The sequence below is a fragment of the Schistocerca serialis genome, chromosome 1, assembly GCF_023864345.2.
Source record: "Schistocerca serialis cubense isolate TAMUIC-IGC-003099 chromosome 1, iqSchSeri2.2, whole genome shotgun sequence".
NCBI lineage: Eukaryota > Metazoa > Arthropoda > Insecta > Orthoptera > Acrididae > Schistocerca > Schistocerca serialis.
In genome coordinates this window covers 911,938,447-911,965,094 of record NC_064638.1, presented here as the reverse complement: position 1 = coordinate 911,965,094, position 26,648 = coordinate 911,938,447, and the positions used below count along the sequence as shown (strand labels likewise).

The 26,648-nt window shown below is 42.6% G+C and overlaps 1 protein-coding gene across 2 annotated transcripts in view; it reads left to right on the top strand.

Moving 5' to 3' along the window:
• LOC126412102 (major facilitator superfamily domain-containing protein 6-like) overlaps positions 1-26,648 on the top strand; it is a 329,018-nt gene that overhangs the window by 240,598 nt on the left and 61,772 nt on the right. For both annotated transcript variants that reach the window (XM_050081535.1, XM_050081541.1), the window contains exon 3: positions 640-794. In XM_050081535.1, the coding sequence (XP_049937492.1) occupies positions 640-794 (155 nt within the window). The remainder of the gene's footprint in view (positions 1-639; positions 795-26,648) is intronic.

The window sequence follows — 26,648 nt, the reverse complement described above, 5'->3', positions numbered from 1 at the left end:
CGGGAGTAGCACGAACCGTGACAAGGCGCTCCAGACCGTGCGGCTACCCCTCGCGACTGACTCTATTTGCCAACATCTGTATATGCTGGATACATTCTCGGAAGGATGTATTAACACGTTGAATGGAACTCTTCATTCGTGCATGTATATCGTCAGAAGTTCGTAAACTCATCCGAAAATAATTAAACATCTTATTTTCATCTCCCCTTAATTTTTCGAAAAGAACAAGGAATGCATCCACTTCGTCTCTTCTCATACTTAGTGGATGGACCCAACGGACTCTTCTTCTTCTTCTTCTTCTACTGTTTTTCAAACGTCTGTACGAGAGATACCACGCTAATAACTGGTCGTGCTCCATTTCTTGTCGAGGTCAACTGAATATGTACAAGACACGAAAGGACGGCACAGCATGCCGTGCACTGCCAGCTACGTATGAAGAGGCGGCAGGTCCCGTGTCGGCCCGGCAAAAATACCGGCTTGTCGGCTGCCGGGTTGACGTGAAATAAGCCTAACGTGACGCTAAGGTGGCGTACCAGCCGCGCCAAAGAAACGCGTTGCCTACGATGTTTATTTCCTGAAACAGGCTACTTTCAGAAACTGTCGCAGTCTCAGCAGGGCTGTCTGTGTTGTGTGTTGCAGCGGTCTTCGTGCTGTACCCGTACCTGACGATCCACATGCGCGAGCTGGGCATCAACGTGGAGGAGACGGCCATCATGTCGGCGGTGACGCCGGTCGTGGCCATCGTGATGCCGCCGCTCGCCGGCATGGTCGCAGACCGCATCGGCAACTTCAAGGTGAGGGCTCTAGGACCGCCCCGGCCGCCTACTCTCATTCGTTTTGCTTTCGGAAGACACACGATACAGCTGCATCGAACTGCGCGTAATCTCGCTCGCCGTTGGTCTAGAATTTCCCAGGCCGCTTCTTCTCCTGATATCCCTTTCGTAGTTTTATTTTAAACCGCGACGAGACATGGATGTGTCTGAATATCTCACCTGTTAACAGGTTTGTTCGTGGCTTTTTTTTTTTTTAGAAATTCTCAGCGTGCAGTGACGTAAATGTCTTAACTGCTGTAACACCTGTACGAATGGGCATTTTCTCTAAACTCGCACGTGTGTATACAGTAATGCTGCAATTAAACTTAACATACGGCCAGTGTCAATTTGAATAAAATCATTTCTGATGCTAGGTCACGTTATTATGAACCTAAAGGTGCGAAATGGAAGTTCCTACCGTCTTCGCAGCGTGTTTGTTTCGGCCGATTAACTGCAGGTTAGCCTCTCCGAAGAGGACTGCCCTAAAGATGGTCGAAACGGCGGTTTTGTTCAGTTTTCGGTAACGATGCAGCGTAACATCAAAACTGTTCTTATTGCATTTACTTAAAGTTCATTAAAAAAAAGTTACACGTTATTAAAAGAAAGTACTCAAATCATAAGCTCATTGGAGATACTCTGCCAGAAATACAGTTAACGGATAAGTACACTGTCCGTTCTTCGGTCCCATTCAGAGCTAAACTCTGACAGAATTAACGGCAATGATATGCAACATTTCAGTTTCTCTTTTTTTTCTTTTTTACTGGAAACACGAGGAAGAGTAGCTGTTTCTTTAAAAATTAAGTGAAACTCGTGCTGTCAGTTTTCTACATTTTTTCCAGAGACAGATACTTCCCTTTCAATGAAATTTGCAGTTTTTATCTATAGTAAGAAGATTGAAAAAGTCCGTCTTTGAATTGTCAAGACATCCCGTGGGTAGGGTACCAGGCAGAGCTACAAGCGACGATATGTTTTCTCAGTTACTATTTTTTTAAATTCTTCTGTATTAACAATTGCGTGTTTGACACCCTATCTTCTTCCCCCCCACCCCCCCTTTTCTCCCACCGCCCCTATACTAACATGAAACGCCTCCTCTTTATGTCGTCTTGTTTATATACCACAGTGGATATGACAGAGTTTTGTTTTAAAAAGAGAGGGTCATTTCCTGATTCTAAAACAGAGGGACACTCCTTATGACAGATGGGATAAAACGGTAGCCAACTTCTGTTGCTCGGCCACCCTCGAACTTCTGCAATATGTAATAATTTATTATTATTATTAATATTATTAGTCAGAATGTGATATGTGTGTTGCTTAATAAGCTGAAGTACTACCCTGACCGGTTCAATAAAACCCTTAGTTACTAAGCTTTGCTGTAGCATATGAATCTGCATGCCCAAGAAAACAAAATGGTAAAGGTACTTGTCCGTCAGTATTATGCGCCTACTAAATTAATATGTGCAACGAAAATGGATATTGGTCCCTCGTTATCGAATATGCCACCATATACCTCAGTAATATGCCAGGTAATTACACATCATACTCGGCAGGGAGCAATCTTCTAAACAGCAGCTAACAATTTGCCTTTTTTCATCTGAATCCTGACTTGATGTAAAGAAACGTTATTTGCTAATGACTTGAGATTGTTGCGTGTAATTAGTTTAGTTAACTGTTTGTGCCATCTCAGAGAATTTACGAGATAACATCGTTTGCAACAAGTGTGAACAATAAGGAAGCCTCGCAGCATGGAACTGCTTTGAGTAAAGACAATAAATGAAACGACTTGGCTCATACGAAATAATTTAGAGAAAATGTTAAAAATATGTTTGTTGTTCTAAAAGGAATGAGACACATTTAAGAATCCCTCATGGGTCATCAGAATAGCAAACTCAAATAAGATTCTCTGACACAGTAATCAAAACATACACTCTTAACGCACAACTTGTAACAAGGCAATGATTTTTTTTTATAACGCAGGAAGGGATGATAACTTTCAGTCTACAGCACGACAGATTGCAAAGATAATATTCGACCCTATAATAAGCTTCCAGTTAGCTAAAATGAACAGTTTCACCACATGGAAGAATATCGTCGCAAGTGTGTTCGCGGAGTGGTAACAAGTTAACACTGCTGATATTTCGAATGCACTCCTGAAATAATCATTTTCTTCTGCGATGGCCTCACAGTCTCAATAAATCTGAAGAGCGACATTTTTCCGCCAGTATGTACTTCTTTATTTTTCGTGCTACTGTTTTTTGGCACTGCCCAGTGTACAGCTTCCATCAGACAGCGAACTTTCTCATACGCCGATGATGAAAACCGGCTACAAAGATACGAAATGCATCAGTGGAGAAACTGAGGTTGCTCAAAGAGCTTATGTAGATAAATTGAAGCTAGCTATAACAGAAACAGGTAAAGCACTGTAAAGACAACCCACTATTGGAGAAATGAAAAACATAGTGAACCAAAATAGAAACTGCAGATGAACAGACGTCTTTCATCAATCTAATACAGAGTTGATTTTAAAAATCTGATTTCATTGTTAACGCAGCAGCAAACTCGGAGGGTTTCTTCTGACTGTATTACTGGATTTCGTTCTGGTCGTTAGCGACCGAAACAGACTAGAAAAACACGGGATCGACATGAAGTATAGTAGTCCTCCAGTGAATTTTCAACTGACGAATAACGCAGCTTTGCATGACGTACCGATTGTAGTACCACAAAGCTAACGAGACACTTGAGCCTGAAGAAATCTGGAATCGCTACAGTAGTTGCTAAGGTCCAAATGGTTCAAATGGCTCTGAGCACTATGGGATTTAACATCTGAGGTCATCAGTCCCCTATAACTTAGAACTACTTAAACCTAACTAACCTAAGGACATCACACAACACCCAGTCATCACGAGGCAGAGAAAATCCCTGACCCCGCCGGGAACCGAACCCGGAAACCCGGGCGCGGGAAGCGAGAACGCTACCGCACGACCACGAGCTGCGGACAGTTGCTAAGGTAAATTGTGCTTCATGTTAAAGCTAAGAATAGTTCTAATATGTATAACGGCATCCCTTCAGACAAGACATATGACGACCAACCTCGTTATTCAAGACTCTGTACTATAATGATTATTCAGTGTGACGTCTAAGTGATAAGGGATAATGAAGTGAATTTAGCAGCACAGTTTGGCGTCAAATGTGGCAACAAGTGGACAGTGGCAGTGTTAACGAACATTTCATACGATGTTTCCCAAGAGATAAGAACGCGTTTCGATAACTGTAGCACTGACCAGTGGTCGGTGGGGTCATACTTTTCCGCGAAACTCACGCTAATGAGGAGAGGTCACAACGTTGTGATCACAGATTTACTTCAAACTTTGTACGCCCTCAGTAGGCCATTTATTTATTTAGCTTATGGCATATAACACATATAGAAAAGACATAAAAATCATAAGACACAGAAATAAAGAGTAGTCACAGTGTGTAACATATAGTTGTAGATATAAAAGTGTTTAAAAAAAGTGTATATAAGAAACAAAAGTTCACAAACATCCAGATTTGTGACATAGTCTATTGCACTTTCAGTCGCGGTCAGAAACTCATTGGGGTCTCCTGCAAAACGTCTCAGAGGGCAATCTTCCACGATGTGACGAATCGTCTGCCGGTCCGCACCGCAGTCACATCTCGGGGTGGTGATTTTACCCCACCTATGGAGGCTGTCTGCACATCTGCCGTTATTTGTCCGAATTCGATTCAGGGTCGTCCAAGTTTTTCTTGGCAAATTGAATCCTGGTGGTTGGACATTGATGCATGGCATATTCTGCAGGTTTTTGGGCACAGATTCTCTCCACCGCATTTTCCAGAGGTTGCCATAATCCGGGTTGAGAGGATGCGTATTTTTTGCCTTTTTTAAAGAGGGGTGTCTTGAGCGCAATCTGTTCATCTCCAGGGCAGGAACATCCTTATGGATTGGCAGTTTCTCGTTGTTCAGCACTTTTCCATACTCGCGTATGAGAGCGTTCTCTCTGCGCAGGTCCGGTGGGGGAATGTTGCTCAGTATAGGTAGCCAGTGTAAAGGCGTTGGCTTTATTGTTCCTGATATCATCCTCATTGTGTAGTTTAGTTGAGCATCGATCAAGCCTGTGTGTTTACTGTTTAGCCATACCGGTGCGGCATATTCTGCTGTTGTGTAGACAAGTCCCAGAGCCGAAGATCTCAGTACAGCCGCGGAAGAGCCCCACGTGGTCCCACATAGGTTCTGTATGATATTATTTCGAGTTTTAAGTTTTGCGGCTGTATTACGTAGGTGTTCCTTGAATGTTAGGGTTCTGTCAAAGGTGACGCCTAGATGTCTGGGGTAATTATTATGGTTTAGCTGCCTGTTTTCGAAATGAACGTTGAGCTTTCTTTTTGCTTGGGCATTGTCGAGGTGAAAGCATGTCACCTCCGTTTTTGTCGCGTTTGGCCGTAATCTCCACCTTCGGAAGTAATCTCCCAGCTTTGTTAGATCCGCAGTTAATGTGTTTTCCGTTGCCTCCATTGATCTGCCTCTTGCAGCTATTGCCCAGTCGTCGGCATATCCGAATTTTTGAGAAGTGGTTTCAGGTAAGTCAGATACGTAGAGGTTAAACATCAATGGCGCCAGAACGGAGCCTTGTGGTAAACCATTGTTGAGCTTCATTTGGTCGCTTTTTAAGTCGCCCATTATGACTCTGAAACTTCTATCTGTGAGCATGTTATCAATGAGGTTGGCCAGCTTATTACATGGTATGACCCGCAGCAACTTAAATATCAGGCCTTGTCGCCAAACGGTATCATAAGCGGCTGATAGGTCAATAAAGACTACTGATGTTTTGAGTTTTTTTCTGAAAGCTCGCCTCTATATGAGTTGCTAGGGAGAGGATCTGGTCGGTGCAACTGCGGTTGGGTCGAAAACCTGCCTGTTCAATCGGTACCACTTCAAGAATTTTTCCGCTTATTCTGTTGTAGATGATACGTTCCAACAGCTTATAGACACAGTTCAGCAGAGCGATAGGACGGTAGTTTTGGGGCATGTCATTAGGTTTGCCTGGCTTTAGTATCGCTATAATCTTTGCTCGTTTAAGCTGGTGTGGGATATTACCAAATTCTAAAATATCTGTTAAGAAGTTTGCGAGCCATGTTCTAGTATATTTTCCACAGTGAAGTAGGAATTCCGGGTAGATGCCATCGAAGCCGGGAGCCTTGCCACTTTTGATTTTTGACAAGGCTGCTGCAACTTCTTCCGCTGTGATAGGCTGGGAAAATTCGGAGGTAGGCGATGCCCTTTGTTTTAAGGATCTTAATTCACGTTTGACGGTCGTGACGTGTGTTCTGTCCCTTGGTGCTCTTGAGGTTCTATGTGTAAGGCTAGTTCGCGTCCGTAGTAGAATACTACACGTGCACCCTGGGTAACGCTAAATGAACTAGCACTAAAGGCAACCAGATAATCCAGATAATCCTGTGCTGGATCTCCTGGTAAACACATCATGAGTGATACCGACCAAATGAACGATGAAGAATTGACTAGAGCACTCGGACCGTGCCTCCGAGTCTGCCACCTAAACACTGAAGGCATAAGTAGGAGCAAATGTGAATTTCTCCAGAGAGTTCTCACTCAGAACAAAATCGACTTAGTCGCGATACAATAGACTCATGCGGAAAACAGATCAGCTGGCCTCTAGAGGAAAAATCCCTGGATTCGAGATACTGGGAGCCACCTATCACCGAAATTACGGCGTGGCAACCTACATACGAAATAAGATAGAGAATGCTTCCCTGTGTAAGATATCTACAGACAACAACGTACATGAAGTTGCTGTCAAAATTGGCGAGACCACTATAGTTAACGTCTATAAGCCTCCCGGCTGTCCATGGCCTCCAGAAGTACTCCAAGAATATCCCCACCCTGCTATCTACGTAGGAGACTTTGTCACCATGAGAACTGGAAGTACGCACGAAACGACCAGAACGGTGAATCCCTGATGAGCTGGAGTGAGGAGACTAACACCCACCTGATTTTCGACGCCAAGGACCGCGGAACATTTCGATCAGCAGCATGGAGATTATAACCCAGATTTATGTTTTGTCACTAAAAACAAAAACAACCAACCGCTAGCCGCAACTCGTGAAGTCCTGTCTGATTTCCCTGTTATCTTAAAAGTCGGAATTAACAACCCAATCATAAAATCCTTTCCTCGCCCACGATGGGATTTCCAGAAGGCAGACTGGGCCACCTTTGCAGAAAACCTTGACAAGTGTCTAGGTTGGTTACCCCCCGACTAGGGACAACTATGACAGATTTGTGGGAGCAGTCATCGCCACGGCTAAGAGGAATGTACCCAGAGGCTACCGGAAAGAGTACATCCCTGGCTGGAATGAGAGATGCGAAGACCTGTACCAGGAATTTACCGAAACCAACAACCAAGAAATCGCGGACGAACTGTTGCACAGCTTAGACGCAGCTCGACGGGAAAAATGGATGGACACCGTGGAGAATCTAGATTTCACTAAATCCAATAGGCAAGCATGGACCCTACTCCGTAACCTGGGAGGCAGTAAACGTAAAATAAAAGTAGGCCATTGAAACCACCACACCGACTTCTTGCGGTCGACAACTTAGCACAGATACATCAGTTACATAATAGACGCGTAAAACATCTCTTGCGATTTTTCTCGGAATTGCCAGAGTAGTGCACCTTGCTGCTTGCACATTGTTGCTTTAATGGCCTACTAAAGGTGTAAAAAGTTTGATGTAAATCAATGACCCCGACGTCATGATCTCCCCTTTAAAGTTGACTGGTTCTCGGAGACGAGTCGGATAGCTAGCTGTCCGTTACCACAAATGGGGAAATTTTGCGTTGCTCTCTTGTGTTCTGTTTCCAATGGTAGGACTATGTGGAGACATTTGCAGAGACAAAGCTACTTAGATTCCTTGTAAAATCACCTTACCCAGAGTATATAACTTTCTTCTGAAGTATTTTAATTACCTTCTAGTCTATTATGTTACACTACATACGGAGGTCGTATTTTACTGCAAAGACTGTCTAATGTTGTGAGTTAAAAGCGCACCAATCGCCCTATAACAGCCAATAACAGTACATAATTCGAGGTCCTGTACCTAGGGTACAGGAAGAGATTTCTGAGCGCATTGCGTGACGATGGATAAAATGATATCGAGATACTGGAGAATCCTAGAAGCGTGCTGAAATGGTCTTCAGTGTGTAACAGTACTGACCCATGACACAAGCAACGGTAAAGTCTTTTTTTATACGCGGTGCTACTAAAATCTGCCACTGTTTAACTGGTTGGTTGGGCGCTGTCCGGCGCTGGCTAGGGTAATCTTATTACAAAGCAAGCGACCGGCGGTCAGGAAGATACTGTAGTATAGCCATCTACACTACCGCTTTGCATTTGCCGAGGACATAACCAGTCGTGACTGCCAGAACGTAATCTATTGTGACGAATCAGTGTTTTTCTTAGTGGTAGACTAAGATTTCCGAAGTGTCTGCTTCAGAAGTGAGACGGTCGGCGTGAGGCAGGCCAATATACCCATAACATAAGCAATATTATGTTTCTACGCCACTGACAACTTTATCTTCCCTTTCCAGTAGGATTTTCTCCAATAGAAGCATGCAGTAAAAGTATGAGCCTTGTGCTGGTGTGGTTTGCAGAACAGGACGACGTCTCTCTTCCTCACTCGCCTCCTCCTTCACCGGGCCACAGCGGGCATTGAAATTGTACGAGCGGAGACAAAACGGACCATGGCAGAAAACTTGCGAGAGGTTCGGTTTGGTGGAAATACAATCTCTTGCTCGTCAAGTGGTCCGTGGATATGCAGATTAGATTTGCTGCTAATTCTATTACCCCAGATCAAATAAAATAATTACCTCCATGAAGTTAATAGGCCACTTCAAAAATCTACAGGCGTGCACATTATAAACTTCATGTGAAAAGTTTATCTCGTCAGGCACCTCGCCTACTACTTACGGCTGGAGGACCTGAGTATTCATTTGAATAAGTCTAGTTGTTGGCTGTAGAATCATAGCGTTTGATCAGGCAGTATGTAAATTAATAAAAACACATTAATACAGAGATTACAAGAAAATGTTTTTGCATAATAAACAAAAAATGATAAAAACGAGTCATTATTAGGGTCGTCACCAGTGATGCTGGACTGCAACCGTAGAAATGGTGCCAAGACACACAAAGGACAAAAGTCGTGTATTCAACCGTGATAGAAAACTTAATAATCCTTTAAACAAAATTACAAAAGACCTTCATGAATCCTGTCAGAGCAAACAACAGATTAACAAACAAAAACCGGAGTGATCACCACCAGACTTTTGTACTCACTCATATAAACTCAACAACGAAACGAAACATGAGTGGTTATTTGAATACGGAGACAGATGCCCCTTCGAAAAAAGAAATGGACTGCAGAACACATGTATATAAGTGCATGAAGCTCACTGACAGAATTACGAACAAGCTGGAAGCCGTAGATAGGAATGAACTCGTCTCCCTTCGCACTGTCACGATTTCCGAAGTTGGAGGTGGCCATCGCAAACGCGATCTCACGCTGGCTGCGACTGAGGCGGCTGCAGACGAGTCGCCGTGCGCCGTAGTGGCTGGTGTTGGTCGGTGTGTCGTGATTGCGAGTCGCGGACCTCATCATCTTTCCGATTACCGATCGCGGTTGTCGAAAAAGTCCTGAGTAAGTCCTGAGTAAGTTCAAAGTAACTCTGGAAGGCTTAGTTCTACGCTGAATTCCAGAACATCATAGACGAGCATGGAATCATCGGTCGCGTCAGAATCAAGATTTCTAAGCCAGAATACCACACTAATTTTTTATAGCCTTCCTTCAGATCTCGGAAGGGCATTCGTCACACTCCTAGCCAATTCCAGAAAGGGCCAAAGTGCTCCTCCAACTTGGGGGTCTGGAAGTCGGTTTACTAGCTACCGCCAACAAGTTAAAGATATATCAACCAACGAGATTCGTGTTTACGGAAATGCGACAGTGTCGCCATTTTCCCACTGCCCGACTTGATTGTAGGATAATTCTCGAAATTTTGGTGTAAGCTTCGCACTGGATTCCCACGGAAAGGACAAACACGTGTGGCCCATGTACTTAACTTGCGGAACGGTGTCTGAAGAACAAAAACACAGCGAGGCATCGGGAAGAGGGCAGCTGAAGACTCCACCGAAAATTTATTAACAGGCTGATTTCTCATCCCTTCCACCACCGTTTTCAGTTATATTGTTGAAAGTGCTGGTCACCCTACCAGGATTATGAGCACTGAAAGGCTCGTTCGGCTGTTTGTGCTGTCCGTTAGCACGAAACCCTGACTGTGAGTGACAGCCATCTGAGAAAAAGCTATTTAAAGTAAGAAATATTAAATTAGCTTCAGAGATAGGCGTTATCTACATTGCTAAAAGATACGCCCCAACCACTCATTTAGTCAACGTGCAAAACAAGTGAAATTTTGACAAATAAAACACGAATCGGAGGGTAGATGAAGTAGGAATAATCTTGTATGCTAATCTTTCTTTTCTTTCTTTCTTTTGCTACAGCCGGTATCCCGCATTGTGGGCAGGGTTAAGTACAGAGTTGGCATGGTTAATTTCAAGGTGTGGCCGGATGCCCTTCCTGCCGCCACCCCATACCCCCTGGGATGGAATTAGTGTACCCCAGCTGTTTGCATCTAGTGTAAATCGTGAAATAGTGGGAACGTGTTTCAAATGTCTGCGAGTTGTGTAACTAAGGCGGAACGTGGGGACCAGCCCCGTATTCACCTAGGAGGATGTGGAAAACCGCCTAAAAACCACATCCAGGCTGGCCGGCACACCGGCCGTCGTTGTTAATCCGCCGGGCGGATTCGATCTGGGACCGGCCCACCTACCTGAGTCCAGGGAGCAGCGCGTTAGCGCTCTCGGCTATCCTGGCGGGTCAATCTTGTATGCTAATCCAGTATGCAAATAAAACTGAGAAGGCCTGAAACAGGCCGATGCCTCTCAAACTGGTCTTAACCTGCGCGCAGAACGAGGAACCCAACATGAGTTTTGGATCCTTGCCCTAGCTGCTTAGGAGATGGTGGCAGAAGCTGTGTTATTTCCCAACTGATACATTCTGTACCTCAGAGAATCCATTTGGTCAGCGACACTGCCACCACGACGGAGTGTCCAGTGTTTTCAGTAATCGCTCAAAGTACTTACCGTCAAGTGGCCATGTTAAGAATTGGTTCTCTAAGAGGTTTCCTACGTCGACCTTCCTGTGGGCGTGCTGTTGTACGCTTCCAACACGTGCTTAAGTGCCCTTCGGCTTTGTTATCTGAAGGACATCGACTCTCCTAAGGTCTAACCACAGAGTACATGCTTCTAAGGTAACTTCAGAGCACCGCTGACACATGCAGAAAAGTGGAAAGCCTCGCTGCAGTAGCGGCGGCGAGTAGCTAGTCCTTCCGAACAATGTAGAGATCCCTTCAGAGTACAGTCTTCTCTAGGAACAGACATGAACAACGGTTACCCTACTAAATCCTTATTAAACAGTCATTGAAGTCCAAAATTCTGAGCTAGAGAAGAATTAGATTGGCTGAATATGTACGTCTACATTACTGCTGTACCCCGCAAACAACTGAAGTGCATGGTAGAGGGTACTTGCCATTGTAACAGATTTTATGGCTTTCCCATTCTATTCACGTATAGAGTGCGGAAAGAATTAGTGTTCAAATCCGGCTCTGCACGCTGTAATTAATGTTGTCCTCATGATCCCCACGGAAAAGATACTTTAGGGGTTCTAGAATATTCCTAGTGTCATCATTTAAAGTTGGTTCTTGGAACTTTGTAAGTAAGCTTTCTCGGGATAGTTTACGTCTGTCAGTTCAGATTCTTCAGCATCTCTGTGACACTCTCCCACGTGTCAAACAGACCTGTGACCATTCGTGTTGCGCTCCTCTAAATGCATTCAGTATTCACTTAGGTGCATCCATTCTTGCTGGGTTGGATGGCGAGACAGCAGCCGATATGTATGTAACACATATCAAAAAGCTGTTAGCTGTATGTTTATCTTAAATTTGAGACGCTACCGCTTTCAGCTATACAATACACCACCATCAGGGACTAAACAACATAGTTACAGCGATATTAACAATAATTACACAGAATATGGATATTGTCTAGATAAATGAAATCATACGTCACTAATCAATAAGGTATGAGCAGATTTCCAATATGAAGCCACCATATACGAAGGTTCCAAAAGCTATGTTTATTATGTAGCTATAAAAAAAAAATGAGAAGCCCCTCTAAATGGTTAAACCGCTGGTAAAGTGTGCCTTTTGGACCTTCTAATTATTCTGTATCTACATAATAAACTTAGCTCGTGAAATCTTAGTGACGACTTCGTATTGCAAATATCCTCACATGTTATTGATTATTGACAAATATGACTCCATATATCTTATCCCATGTTGTTGTTGTTAATACTGCTGTAAATTTGTTGTTTTGTGCCTGATGATGACGTACTATATCACTGAAACGGGTAGTCTATAAAATAAATTAAAAATGAGCTTCCTGAAGACTGTTTTTTCTTATTTATTACATTCAGTATTCAATGTTAATCCTGGTTGGTTCGGGTCTCACACATTTGACCAATATTTTGGGATACGTCACACGGGTGATTTGCCATGGATGCTGTTGATCCAGTTTTAGTTTAAGATATTTCGATGTCGTTAGTACAAACTTCCAGTTGATTGCGCTCAACTCGTAACACCAGTTGGTAGAATGTCCTGACTTTTCTCGTAACACTAGTTGGTTGAATGTCCTACCTTTCATTCCGAGACAAGAATAATAGTTGGAGCTGAGAAATGAGAAGCGCAAACAAATCGTGAAGCTTTCGGCCTACCAAGCAGGCTAACAGACAGGGAATTAATATCCATCGTATCAGTCTTAAGTTTGCTTAAAGGACAACAAGGCGTAAGCGCTTCTGCTAAGAGACCAGCCAGACAAGATTCTGAGACGCCTACTGTATGTTGAGTGTTCGTAGTAAATAAACGAGTAGCTACCGAGTTGATTCAGCAAACTCTAGCTAGTTGCAGGCCGTCTTGGCAGGGATGGTATCTGGCTGGGGAGCTCCGTAGGTGTTTTCAGTTAATTTTCTTTGGAATGTGATTGTTTCGAGCTTGCTGCGGTGGGTGAAACACTCGCTGCCTCTAAAGCAATGTGGCTCAGAATTTCTTCGGCCAAAGCGGTCTCGTTCTTGCACTTTAGTTAGTGTACACTTTAGTATAGCTCGATGAACAGAATTCATATGAAAGAAATAAGTATCTGGATAATACGCAACCCATTCCAGAAACCTTCCTGGCTTCGTTAAAGTTGGCATTTTGACAGCTGATCTCTCACTGTAAAAAGTGGTCATTCTGGCGTTATACACTGTTTAGTAGCTGGTGATGAAAAATCAGTTACCAGGTGATAGCAGACAAGTCGATTAGAGACGGAGGTGTTCATTACGTCATCAGCAGGTTATTTGGGACAGATTCCTGATTCCTCCACAGTTGCTTTGGTGGCTCGATCACTGAACACTGTTCCATGTTTTTACTGTCGAATACCACCTTTGTGATCTTGTAAACAAATAGACTATGAGTTGGCACATGATATGTCTTACTGGTAGATTTTTTAGTGCTCTTTCACATATCAGAAACACACTAGTAATCAACAGCACACATTAAGACTTAAAAAAAATACTGTACACTCGAACCATACACGGAAAAATCTCGAATTAAATCTTGTCTGGCAAAGTGCTGGAAACTACTTGGCATCACATTTCGTTGAGGGCGTCAGCTCACTGTTTCAAAAGGGGTCCGTATTTTTCATGTCACTTCAAATGACAATCTCATAAATATTACGGTATGGCATCCCTTAGTTGAATATAATGGTTGTACTTAATAGAATTCAATAAAGTATTACTGTAGAGGTAGCTTTGTGTGCTTGAAACTTGTACTTAAAATAAAAGTGTAATATTGTTATATAACATTGCCGGTATTAGAACAAGAGAAAGAAAAAGCGCGCTCTGCTATGCCCTTTAATGTAGTGGAATTTGTTCTGACAGGTTCGTTTAACAGCAGTTAAGGTGATATAGTGAACAGCCTTCAGAGGCAGGAAAAGCTGTGTGTGCCTTGTATGGCCTCCAAACGTAGAGGTATCGTTAACCAATAGAATGCAAGAATTATACCTGGTCATTTGTATTTGTTCTAAACAACTTAGATTGGTCATCCGTGAAGAGGATTCCAGTTCGTTATGCAACTGGTCTGGGCTCTTGAGTGCTTTCAGCATGTAATAAAAGTGGGGAGACTGCTTTCACCAGCTACTGCCAGAGCCAGCAGTATAGCGAATAAAGTGCATAGTGCATTTTTTATCATCAGTGATAATATTCGCTGCAGTTATAATTTTTTTCCTAAAAGGAAAGCTCCACCCGGTCTCGGGACCTGTGTCACATCTTCAGGTACATATAAAATGTAAGTTTACAAAAGTCGAATAACAGAGGTTAAATTAGGTTGAAATAGTGCATCCCTAGTATTTCGCGTAAAACAGGAGCCCCTCTAAATTCCTAGGCTTGTCGGAAAGCCTCTCGCAGAGCAGGACAACGGTCCGGGATTAAGGGCTTGCCAAACATGGATCCGCACGTTGCTAGGCGGTCTTTCAAACGCAGTGCTGCATACACACCCATTAGGCCCTTTTCAAGGACATATCAGATTCGAAATGTCAGCAGTAGAGGACGATATCCTACAGAAGTCAGAGAGCGCTGTTCAGCAATACTGTTCCAGAAAAAAATCGATCATCATCATGAAGTGAGAAGTAAACTACTGTAAAGTAAACTACTGTGTGAAACGTAGTGTGTTTTACATTTCAGATTATGTTGATAGCTAGTTTGTTGTTTGCAAATGTGCGTCACTATATTCGAAAGGAATAGGATTCCAACCGCCTCCAGCTGCCTTGCTTAAATGTGTGTTTCTCGTGTTTTGCCACACTGAATTCACATTTGGAAAAACGACGCATAGCAGAATTTTTGTACCGCAATTCTGGCCAAAATTAATTTTTATAATTTTAAACATTTAAAGCACACATTTTCACTTCTAAGTGTAAATACCCCTAAGCTACTTAATTTCCAACCGTGGAGGCGCCTTGGGATGAATCGGTATGTATATGTTAGTTTGCCTGCCTGTCTTTCGCTTCATGCCACGCTGCTTTCCACAATTTCTGGTCTTTCGGCATGAAAATTCCAACGTCAACTCGTGAGATACCCTTATTTAGCTGTATAGGTGTCGCTGACGCTATGACGGTGATGCTTCCATTATAGTAACCAAATGCCTCTTCGCTTGTTCCATAAGTAGTAGGTTTGTCGTAATTTCTCGCTGTATTTAAAAAAAATTACTCTCTCAAGCTAATTCAGTAATCCTACCTATACGTACCACGATATTTCATGTACTTACATTTACATGTATTGAGGTGTGTACGTTAGTATGTGTAGTCCAGGTTGGTGCGGCAATTACATTCATTTGTCTAATGATCGCGATCACGTACTATCAATTTTTAGCGTTCGAATTTGCATGAGGCCACTGGTTTACAGATTCACTAGTATAAATGAGAAAGTATGAGTTTATCTTCTTAAAAAATGTAACATACGAAGTCATTTTAACAGCGTATTTTTTAATGGGAAAGGAAATGTTAGTTGCTCTATAAGTACAGCCTAAAGAAATACAATTAATTTATAACTATATGAAACGTCAGTTACGCAAATAAGTTCATCTGTTTGCACATTCAGTTTTCATATCGGCAGTTTCAATCTGACTCTCCAGAATTCAGATCTTCATCCTCTTCCTGAAATTCATCTTCCTCTGCATTCTCTTCTTCGCTTTAATGAGGACGTCTCTCGAAGATGTTGCAACATATCAAGCTCACTCCTTTTCATTTGGCTTTTCTCAGAACAGCTCATAAAACGGTGGCTGCTAAGCAGCAGCCTGTACAAGACATCGCTGTTGCAGATCTATCTTTTGGTCTTTATGGAGACATTTCTACTGTTCAATCTAAAATATTTGTTCCTGATCTCAGCAACTTCTCCTGGTAGTTGACTAATTCATACAATAATATTTAAGAAACTATCAGCCTCGATTGCGGCAATGAAACCAACCTTTACCTAGGTTTCAGCCAAAATAATTAAGCCTTCTTCAGAAGATGTACCTGAATCTATAATTTGTCTGAGGGCATGGCCTAGAAATTAAACTAAAACAGCCTGAATAAGTATAGTTACATTTTAAAAATGCGGTACATAAGTACTAGGTCAACACCAAGAATTTATTTAAGCTCTGGCGTGCGCCTCGTCTCCATGGACGCCGTACGGTGGGCCTCGGGAGCTCACGTGAATAAACAATATTTAAGCACCATTTCAAAAACAAAATTCTAGAGGTTCAGAATTAAAAAAATTGAATCGACTGAAATCCCACTCCATTCCCCATGAACACGACTCGTTTCTGGTCTATCTTGTTCCTATTTACTGGAACTGGTCTCATCTCAGAGTAAGTACCAAATGAAGTCACGGTTATTTTTACTTGTTGCTACTCACATGTTATTACATTTGTTTTCCTGACAGAACAATTGTCAGCGCTACCTCTGATCTTAGATTCCAAACTAGTAACAAATATATCATAGGCAAAGATAGAACATCACGTCCTTACTTGAAGATCATTTCAGATGCAGAAACATTCCAGTTGCGTCACTCTACTCTCACTTTTGGCGTCTCCGTAGATCTTTCTCACTTTACAGGTTGGAGCGATGAACTCAAATCTCTTGACAAATGAAAACATTAATAATTTTATATATAATGTATATATGCTGTCATTGTCTATTAACCGTGACCAGGGAAATTTGGTCTATATTGCACTGAAGACTATTTGCCTTCATCACCTTTCATTGTGTCCTGAAAATGTGACTCGCTGATGGAGTGGATGTGCATTGCAGTTTGAGGTTACGGGCTGGAACTATCGTAAGATCCGGGATTATTCCTGGGTCTTGTCAGTGATTCTTTTTGCGGCAAAAGTTTTGTTGCTGAGAGAAACATTTTGTTGTTAGAATTCAAAATTAATCTATAAGTTCCCATTATACCTGGCTGCGTAAGCAGTTTCAGAGTACACCATCTCCAACTGCGTCGTACTTGCAAAGTTTGATGACTAAGTTTTTGTATTTCATTGGACAATGATAGTTGGAAACTCACCTAAAGAGACCGTATGAATGCTATCACAGAATTTGGCGCAGGCTGCAGTCAGTCAGTTTGTGAAAAACTGCATTGAAACCTTTGATGAAACTTCGGTCCGCCTGTAAGTGAATTATGTCATCAGGAACAATAAATTTTGCTAAAGAGTAGGTGAAGCTAATGTAGACGGCGAAACCTAGAAGACAAAGAATTTTTAAGAAACCACGTTCTCCTCGCTCTGAAGTCTGCAAGGTCGTCTGGTGTTTGGACAGCCTTCCTGAGCAGTTGATTGGTCTCTGGTCGGCCTATTTTGCTCCTTCCTTGTTCACATTCCTCCTTTTTTCGATAATGAAGCACACGTGACATTAAACTGGAAAAAACAGACGCCCAGCCACGTTGCCTGATTCAATGCGGTATATTATTGCTTCAAAATCGAAGTGACGGCGAGTTCAGGAGCGTGCTGAAGGAAATACCAAGCGAACAGGTCTTGATCGGTGCAGGATTATGTGCACGGTTGCACTTCTTAATAGAAATAACATTGCAGAAATACTGCTGACATAGGAAGAGGAGAAAAATCACAAAGATAATCGTTTCAATTCTATACAGTTTGTTGCTTAGACGTGTATGTGAAACTAAATAACGTTCGTATTAACTGATTCTTCCGTCGCTTCTTGGTAGAACTACTTCATATTTACAAATTTAAAATACAATATTATGTATATTCTCTCCAGTACAGTGTAGACTCTGCCTTGTTACTAAAATCTGGAGTGACAACGGCATCTATAGCACTTTTTTTCCTTTCGGAAGAGCACCATGTGGTGCTATTCAGACGTGGTGTTACTGTTATTTTAAGATATTTCAGTAAAACTGCAATTCCAACTGACCGAAAATTTTGTTACTGTAAACATTTAAAAGAAAGTGTTGAGAAAAAATAAAACGGAAATTTCACGTGGCGCTTTTCGTTACACGATTTTTAATATTTTTGCAAGGCATAGAACGACGACACCATTAGATTTATTCAACTTTATGCTTTCGGTAATAAACTACATTCAGAAAAGAACGTTTACTGTTGGCTTGCCGAATTCCTTTTTACTTACCGTGAGATAGAGGCATCCAAATGATCGTCTAAAACAACGGTACACTCGATTTGAAGACGAAACCAAACCAACAAAAGGGGTTCGTTGATGAAGCTCTTTCAGAAAATAGTAATCTGCTTGTTTGATTACATGAGACCTGTCACAACCAGTGCTTCAGAGGTTTGAAGAACAGTTAATGCTCCATGGTATACAACATTATGACCCAAGCCGCTAATCATGACTGATCCAGTTGTCAAACAGCACATGAAACAGTTGCGTGACGCAGATGAATATTCAATTAATGTCTTGTTGCTAAGCGATCACTTTTTCCAGTTGAGTCAAACACATTGGTCAACGGCGATCTGGGTCATTCCAAGAAACTACTGAATCGTTACATGAAATATTTTCTGAGGTTTCTAAAACAATGGTAAATTTTTTCCATCATTGGTTACAATATACGTCAAACCATATAAATTGAAGAGGTGAAGGTGGTTGAAAAACAGATTTCACAGTTCGTTGGTGTCAGCCAGAACAATTTCAATCTATATTTGAACTCCGCAAGTCACGTTACGCTAATTGCAGTGTGTATTTCTTTCCCCTTTCCACGTTCCATTCAAGAATGGTACATAGGGCAAAAGACTGCAGATAACTATCCGTATGCGTTCTCTTTTCCCTGGTTGTCTCGAAGTGGTCATTTCACGAAACGTATGTGGACGAGCGGTTCTAGGCGCTTCCATCTGGAACCACGCGACCGCTACGGTCGCAGGTTCGAATCCTGCCTCGGGCATGGATGTGTGTGGTGTCCTTAGGTTGGTTAGGTTTAATTAGTTCTAAGTTCTAGGGGACTGATGACCTCAGATGTTAAGTCCCATAGTGCTCAGAGCCATTTGAACCATTTGTAGCAACAGGCCGTCTAATTTGGATCTACACTCTTAGTTAGCACTACACAATCTGTTCTGTTTATTTTTCTCTATTTTGGTGCATTTGACACGTAGGTGGCTGTTTTCGTTACTGGTTCCGCTCTCGTACCACACCATTAACCAGCCACTGTCTGCTGGATTCCTTGGGTGTGAGACAGCACGTCAGCTGCGTTCCATTGTAACGAGGAATTCCAGTATTCACTGTTACGTCTTAGCGGACACTTCGCCGATTACGTTTGCTGAGAGACCATTTCATTCGGTGGTCGCCGACCTCAGTTGTCCTCTCCAACTGCAGAGTACGTTGTCTAGCCGGGATGGCAGCATGTTGACTTGTGGTTGAATGCCTCGTGAAGTCTGTCTTGGCCATTCTGGATACTACGGCTGCAGTATAGTCAAAGATGGGCCAGGTTGACTGGCTCCTCAGTGAAGCTTTGGTATCCAACATCTCTAATACCTGCCTTCATTACCTGCCGCATCTCCGTAAAGTGTTTCCTGGAGTTCCCACATTGCCCCAGGCGCAACTATCATTTATCTATCTTTTGATTTTGTATACATACGTAGCGTGAGGGCCATGATCGGTAAGGTAATGTATCAATCCACTCGACTGGTTAAGAAATCTCATTTTTAGTCCCTCCCTGGCGTTCGGAAGCAAGTTCTACTGCCCGTTGCTGACGTGTTCCATTTTGCCATAGTTGTAATATGTGGTCTTTTATTAAATTTTTCGTGTTGGCCTCAGTTCCAAGCATCCATCTGATTGCCTTCCTTTAATCAGTAAAGGACTCCCTTTGTTCCAATGTTCAATGGGAATATTCCTAAAACTAGTAACAAAACATCACTTACTCCTAGTAGCACTACTCGTTCAACTCTTCTCACTAATGAGGTTGCCTTGGCTAAATGCAGTGTAGGAACCCAAAGGCTGCACCATATCCTACAATGGATGCTAATAGACACTGGTGGTATCCTCTGATTGTTTTCAAGCTAAACCGAAATTCTCTGTTTGCAATTGCTATTATTTTATACATCACGTTTCTACCTGCTTCCTCTACAGGGTGGTCCATGGATAGTGATCGGGCCAAATATCTCACGAAATAAGCATCAAACGAAAAAACTACAAAGAACGAAACTTGTCTAGCTTGAAGGGGGAAACTAGATGGCTCTAGGCCGGTTGGAATGGCCGAGTAGTTCTAGGCGCTACAGTCTGGAGCCGCGCGACCGCTACGGTCGCAGGTTCGAATCCTGCATCCTGCCTCGGGTATGGATGTGTCTGATGTCCTTAGGTTAGTTTGGTGTAAGTAGTTCTAAGTTCTAGGGGACCGATAACCTCAGAAGTTAAGTCCCATAGTGCTCAGAGCCATTTTTAGTTTCTTGTAGGTTCCCTTTAAGCAGGACGTACCTACTTTTCTGAGATGGTAGTGACAATTTGACTCTTAGACACGGCCTAATGTGTAGTTGCGTAATGTAGGGAACGGGACGACGTAAGGTTTTTTTGCAAGTGGCGTCTTCGGTGCAGGCCAGTCGGCAGGCGCCACGCCCTGCGCCTATCGCCTTGACCGCCGCAGCCTCTGCACACTGGGTCAAGATCGACGAGCTGTCCGCCTGGACGGCTGGCCTATCCCGCGAAATGCTGCTCCATTCGCAACCGTTTCTAGAACGCAGATTCGAAGAAGGGGCAGCTGCGGAACAAGACCACTCGGATGACGTCACTGCGTGAAGTGGAAGGCATAAGTCTCGGGATAACAGTTGGGATATGACGACGCTTCAGTTCTGGGAATGCTTTATAAAGTAATAATAGGAAATCGGGGAGAAATAATATATAGTATGAAATCTTGAAGTTCTCATACTCGAGCCTTAATTAAATTTCACGTATGCAATTACCGTGCTTAATTGCTAAGGATTAAATTATATCTTTAATCGTGATGAAAATAATCCTCTATGCAGGATGTTAAAAAACTCAATGCCCAAACTAACGGACATACATTTCGTAAAGAAAACATGTGTCGGAAACTCATTCTCTTGGGAGCACTGAGTATGCAGTTGTGTGTGATTGAGAGTATAACGGTCTTACATGTTTTTCTTGGCTTTATTATTCTGATCACTATGACAGTGCAATGAATGTTCAAAGTGATCACCATCAATCTGCGCTAGTATCGACTTAGCAGGGAGTCCCGTGTTCACTGGAAAATGCGTGGTGTTTTCTCCGTTTGTGTGGCTTCTGCAAGAATTCTTGCAATCAGTTCTGTCTGCCGACAGCGGTAGAATACAGCTCGGCTTTCATGCAGCCCCAGAGAAAGGAGTGTAATGGGATCAGCTCCGGGAATCTTACAGGCCAATGTGCAGGTCGTCCCCTGCAGCTGGAATGCAGGCGCTAGTGCCACCCGCACTTTAATGGCTCGTTTTCAAACACCAAGACAATGCAATATACTACGTATCTCAAATTAACACCAACATTAGACGCAACGACTTCTATCTGTTCCACTCGTTTATTACTTACACACGCTCGTTGATCATGCAGTATGGGTTTTCTGACACATGGTTGCTTTACAAATTGGGCTACAACGAATTGGGCTACAACGAATTGGGCTACAACGAATTGGGCTACAACGAATTGGGCTACAACGAATTGGGCTACAACGAATTGGGCTACAACGAATTGGGCTACAACGAATTGGGCTACAGAATCTTCAAAGTGTGAATCCATACTTCCATACAAACACATTGCATTGTAGCTGTTGAGCGTCAGGCGTATCTCATAGCTTCTGAGACCCTGAAAACTCAAAACGATGGTCTCATTTGAATGCTGTACGATAGAGACGTCATGACCTTAACATACAGAATGTGGTAAGCTGGATTTCACTGATACTCGAGTGAATCCACTGGTAACAGGTACACACGTGAGAGAAGATGACGTTGCACATACAAAAGTTGTTATAAATCAGCACTGCACCAAACTAGAAATTGCTAATTGCTTTTCTTTGTCGAATTAGTATGTTTGTTACTCCTTCACACTGAAGCGGCACGACGGATTTGGATGAACTTCGGAATGGAAGCGTATACCTCGTTCATCATAAGAATAAACCTGATGTAAATAAACACAAACCCGATGACTGTTTACAAGTCGTAGCACACGTACACTGGTGTTGTTACGCTCTTGGCAGTAGGTCCTACTTATGTATTATATCTATTATAAAGAAGTTGCATTAAATGAAACTTTAAGATATTCTAATTTATTCACAGCCGTCAACGTTTTTCTTAATCATGCTTTAGCTATGTAGTTTTCATTTCAAAAACCGTGTTTTGATCGTCGCACTGTTAATACGCAGTATGAAAACGGCTAAGAGTGCTTCCTGTTATGTAGCGAAACACGCGTGTGGAACACGTTTAAAATGTGCCGAGAAATGCGTTGTTCTGAATGTTTTTCATAAATTTTCAGAAATAATCGCCTTTGAAGTTTTCCGAGGGACTGTATTTGATATATTTGAGATGAAATACACATAGGATGTATAGCAGAATCGGTAGCGTAGGAGATTAATAACTTCCTGCTCTTCATGGTTATGAAGAGCATGGTCCAGTCTGATTTTTTTTTTTTTTTCGTTCAATTTGTAATACCTACATCTCCCAATTGTAAAATTCGTCATTGTTTATGAATAATGCATGTCTTCTAGTTTATAATTACATATTTCACACGGAATTCCTGTTTTCATTTCAAATATAAATTCTCAATCGTTGATATTTTGTGAAATATTGTTAATAACGGTTGCTTATTTTAAGAAAACATAATTTAATTATTAGGGCGAAAATGAAAAGCCAAAAACGTTTTATATTGACTATGTCCATCATTCCACACGACTGCTGTAGTCTAACACTAAACAGTGAGATCAGTGTCGTAGAAACATGAAAACAATCATTTTCACAGCATCGAGCACACCGTATAAGTGCTTCACTTCTACATTTGCCACTGTACCATTACAATATGAACCCAACAGAAGTCAACTGGATCCAAGTTACGGGATTTAGCCCGAGAAATAACAACACACTTAAGCTGCCAGACGTACTGGAACTTTTCGCACTCAGCTTTCTTACATGTAACTGCCGAACGCTGGCGGGATGTAGAACATCATCATAAAAGAAAAGAAGAAAAGGTGGCGCCTGGTTGGCTTTGTGGATTCTGTTGTCGTTAGACTCGTTATCAACGTATCAGGTGACACTTCCAGAATTGAAATCTGTTCCTCGGATTCGGATAAGGAAGGAGCTAAGTGATTACCAGACCACTGACTGTAATTAATACCTTCGGTGGCTTCAGTATTCAACAGTACTGTGAAATCCCTGCAGTATGCCTTTGCATCACACACAGATGGTTCAGAAAAGTTACAGTGTTTTTAATTTAGGAATATTCATCACCTTTGTTTGTAATTAGAACACTGTCAGTGAGAACGAGAGCATTTCATGCTTTCTGTCTGGTCGCCTAAGAAGCGTGCGGTAGTGCTGGAGTTTAGCCTAATAGTATTTCATTCTCTGTAAAAATTAAATGACATTCGAAGCTACATTGTTTTTTGTTTCGTCTCTTTTTATGGCTGAACTGCAACTGCTAATATCATTGCAGATTAGTTGGGCCAGCTGGCTGGTCAGTGCTGTCCAAGTTTAATGCACCGGTCAAGCTGCTGTCCCGCATTATCGCTCAGTCTACGTACGTGTAACAAAGCATGAAACTTATCCTTGTGATCGTATTTGCCTGTATTGGACACAGCTCGGCTTTGTCTAGGCTCGCAAAGGGTTTGGTGTAATTTGGGTGCTCTTCACGGCGAATATGGATACATTTGAGAAGCAATATATTTGTTATAAACGAAAGTAACTGTCTCATGACATGTCCCTGCCAAGTAACATGGCTCAGTGAGACTTGGACCTTACATACACTACTGGCCGTTAAAATTGCTCCACCAAGAAGAAATGCAGATCATAAACGGCTATTCATTGGACAAATATGTTATACTAGAACTGACATATGATTACATTTTCACGCAGTTTGGGTGCATAGATCATGAGAAATGAGTACCCAGAACAACCACCTCTAGCCGTAATGATGGCCTTGATACGCCTGGGCATTGAGTCAAACAGAGCTTGGATGGCGTGTACAGGTACAGCTGCCCATGCAGCTTCAACACGATACCACAGTTCATCAAGAGTAGTGACTGGCGTATTGTGACGAGCCAGTTGCTCGGCCACCATTGACCAGACATTTCAATTGGTGAGAGATCTGGAGAATGTGCTGGACAGGGCAGCAGTCGAACATTTTCTGTATCCAGAAAGGCCCGTACAGGACCTGCAACATGAGGTCGTGCATTATCCTGCTGAAATGTAGGGTTTCGCAGGGATCAAATGAAGGGTCGTGCCACGGGTCGTAACACATCTGAAATGTAAAGTCCACTGTTCAAATTGCGAACAAGAGGTGACAGAGACATGCAACCAATGGCACCCCATACCATCACGCCGGGTGAAACGGCAGTATGGCGATGACGAATACACGCATTCAGTGTGCGTCCACTGCGATGCCGCCAAACACGGATACGACTATAATGATGCTGTAAGAAGAACCTGGATTCATCCGAAAAAATGACGTTTTGCCATTCGTGCACCAAGGTCGTCGTTGAGTACACCATCGCAGGTGGTCCTTTCTGTGATGCAGCGTCAAGGGTAACCGCAGCCATGGTCTCCGAGCTGATAGTCCATGCTGCTGCAAACGTCGTCGAACTGTTCTTGCATACGGTTGTCGTCTTGCAAACGTCCCCATCTGTTGACTCAGGGATCGAGACGTGGCTGCACGATCCGTTACAGCCATGCGCATAAGATGCCTGTCATCTCGACTGCTAGTGATAAGAGGCCGTTGGGATCCAGTACGGCGTTCCGTATTACCCTCCTGAACCCACCAATTCCATGTTCTGCTAGCAGTCATTGGATCTCGACCAACGCGAGCAGCAATGTCGCGATACGATAAACCGCAATCGCGATAGGCTACAATCCGACCTTTATCAAAGTCGGAAACGTGATGGTACACATTTCTCCTCCTTACACGAGGCATCACAACGTCGTTTCACCAGGCAACGCCGGTCGACTGCTATTTGTGTATGAGAAATCGGTTGGAAACTTTCCTATGCGCCCAAATTACGTGAAATTGTAATCACATGTCAGTTCTAGTGTAATATATTTGTCCAATGAATACCTGTTTACCATCTGCATTTCCTCTTGGTATAGTAATTTTAATGGCCAGTAGTGTACTTAGTGACGTCACATATTATTGAATCCAAGTTTGAGTCTTAAATAATGGAAATATTCGAATTGAAAGCTAACTGTGCATATTTCTAAGATAAAAGAAAATGGAAAATAACTGCGGTCGTTTTGAAAAGCTCTTCAAAATACCATGTTATAACGAAGTTCAGAAAGTATACCTACATCCGGTTTTGCAACATGACAAACTTACGTGTGGTGTGCAATATCTAGTCACGAAATAAACGGTGCGATATTCCTTGATGGCACGGTGACTACCGAGCGGTACGCGAAGGTCTTGGAAGATGATTTCATCCCCATTATCCGAAGTGACCCTAATTCGACAAGATGTGGTTCATGTAAGACAGAGCTCGACCCCATCGAAGCGGGCGAGTCTTTGATGTCCTGCAACAGAACTCTGGGGACCGCATTCTGGCTATGGGATACACATTGCCCACTGGCATGGGTCTCGATTGGCCGCCACATTCTCCGGGTCTGAACACATGCGACTCCATTTTGTGGAGATATATTAAAGATAAGGTATACAGCAATAACCCCCAAAAACATTGCTGAGCTGAATACAGCCATTTAAGAGGTCATCGACAGCATCGATGTTCCGACACTTCAGCGTGTCGTGGACGATTTCGCTATTCGTCTGCTCCACATCATCGCCAACGATGGCAGGGATATCGAACATGTCATAACCTGAATCTGAATATCTGTAGTGACGCTTACATGTTGAATAAAGTATACACACGCCTAATTTGTAACCAGTTCACGTTTTTTTCGTATAGTTCAGTAATTGTCACCCTGTATGAAGTAACAAATCATGGTTGCTCAGCCACTAAAATATGGAGGATCTGAAAAATTCGTAACTCCCATCATGCTATGTTTAACTGTTTCGGAGTTGTGGTATTGATTAATTTGCATCTGAAATTTTAATAAACTCGTCTGTAATTATCCACACAGATAGCGTGTGGGCAAAAATAATCAAGTCAATCCTCGAATACAACTTAATCACAATATCAGACAACCTCTCTTTTTCGAACCTCATTTTGCAATCGAACTGAGTCTCACAGGGTGACTCAATGAGCCCTTTGCTGTACATTCTTGCCACTGAATTGGAAAAAATGAAGATGTGTAGATATATTCATACGCTGACGACATAACCGTAGGAAGCTGCAGAAAATCATTGAGAAAATAAATGGTGCAGTGAACACAAACTTCACGTAAACATAAGAGACCGAAATTATGATTTTCAGAAAAGGAGGCAAAACACCCAAGAATGCGGAAATCAACATCAGAGGACAAAAAATAAAAATCTCATCAGAAT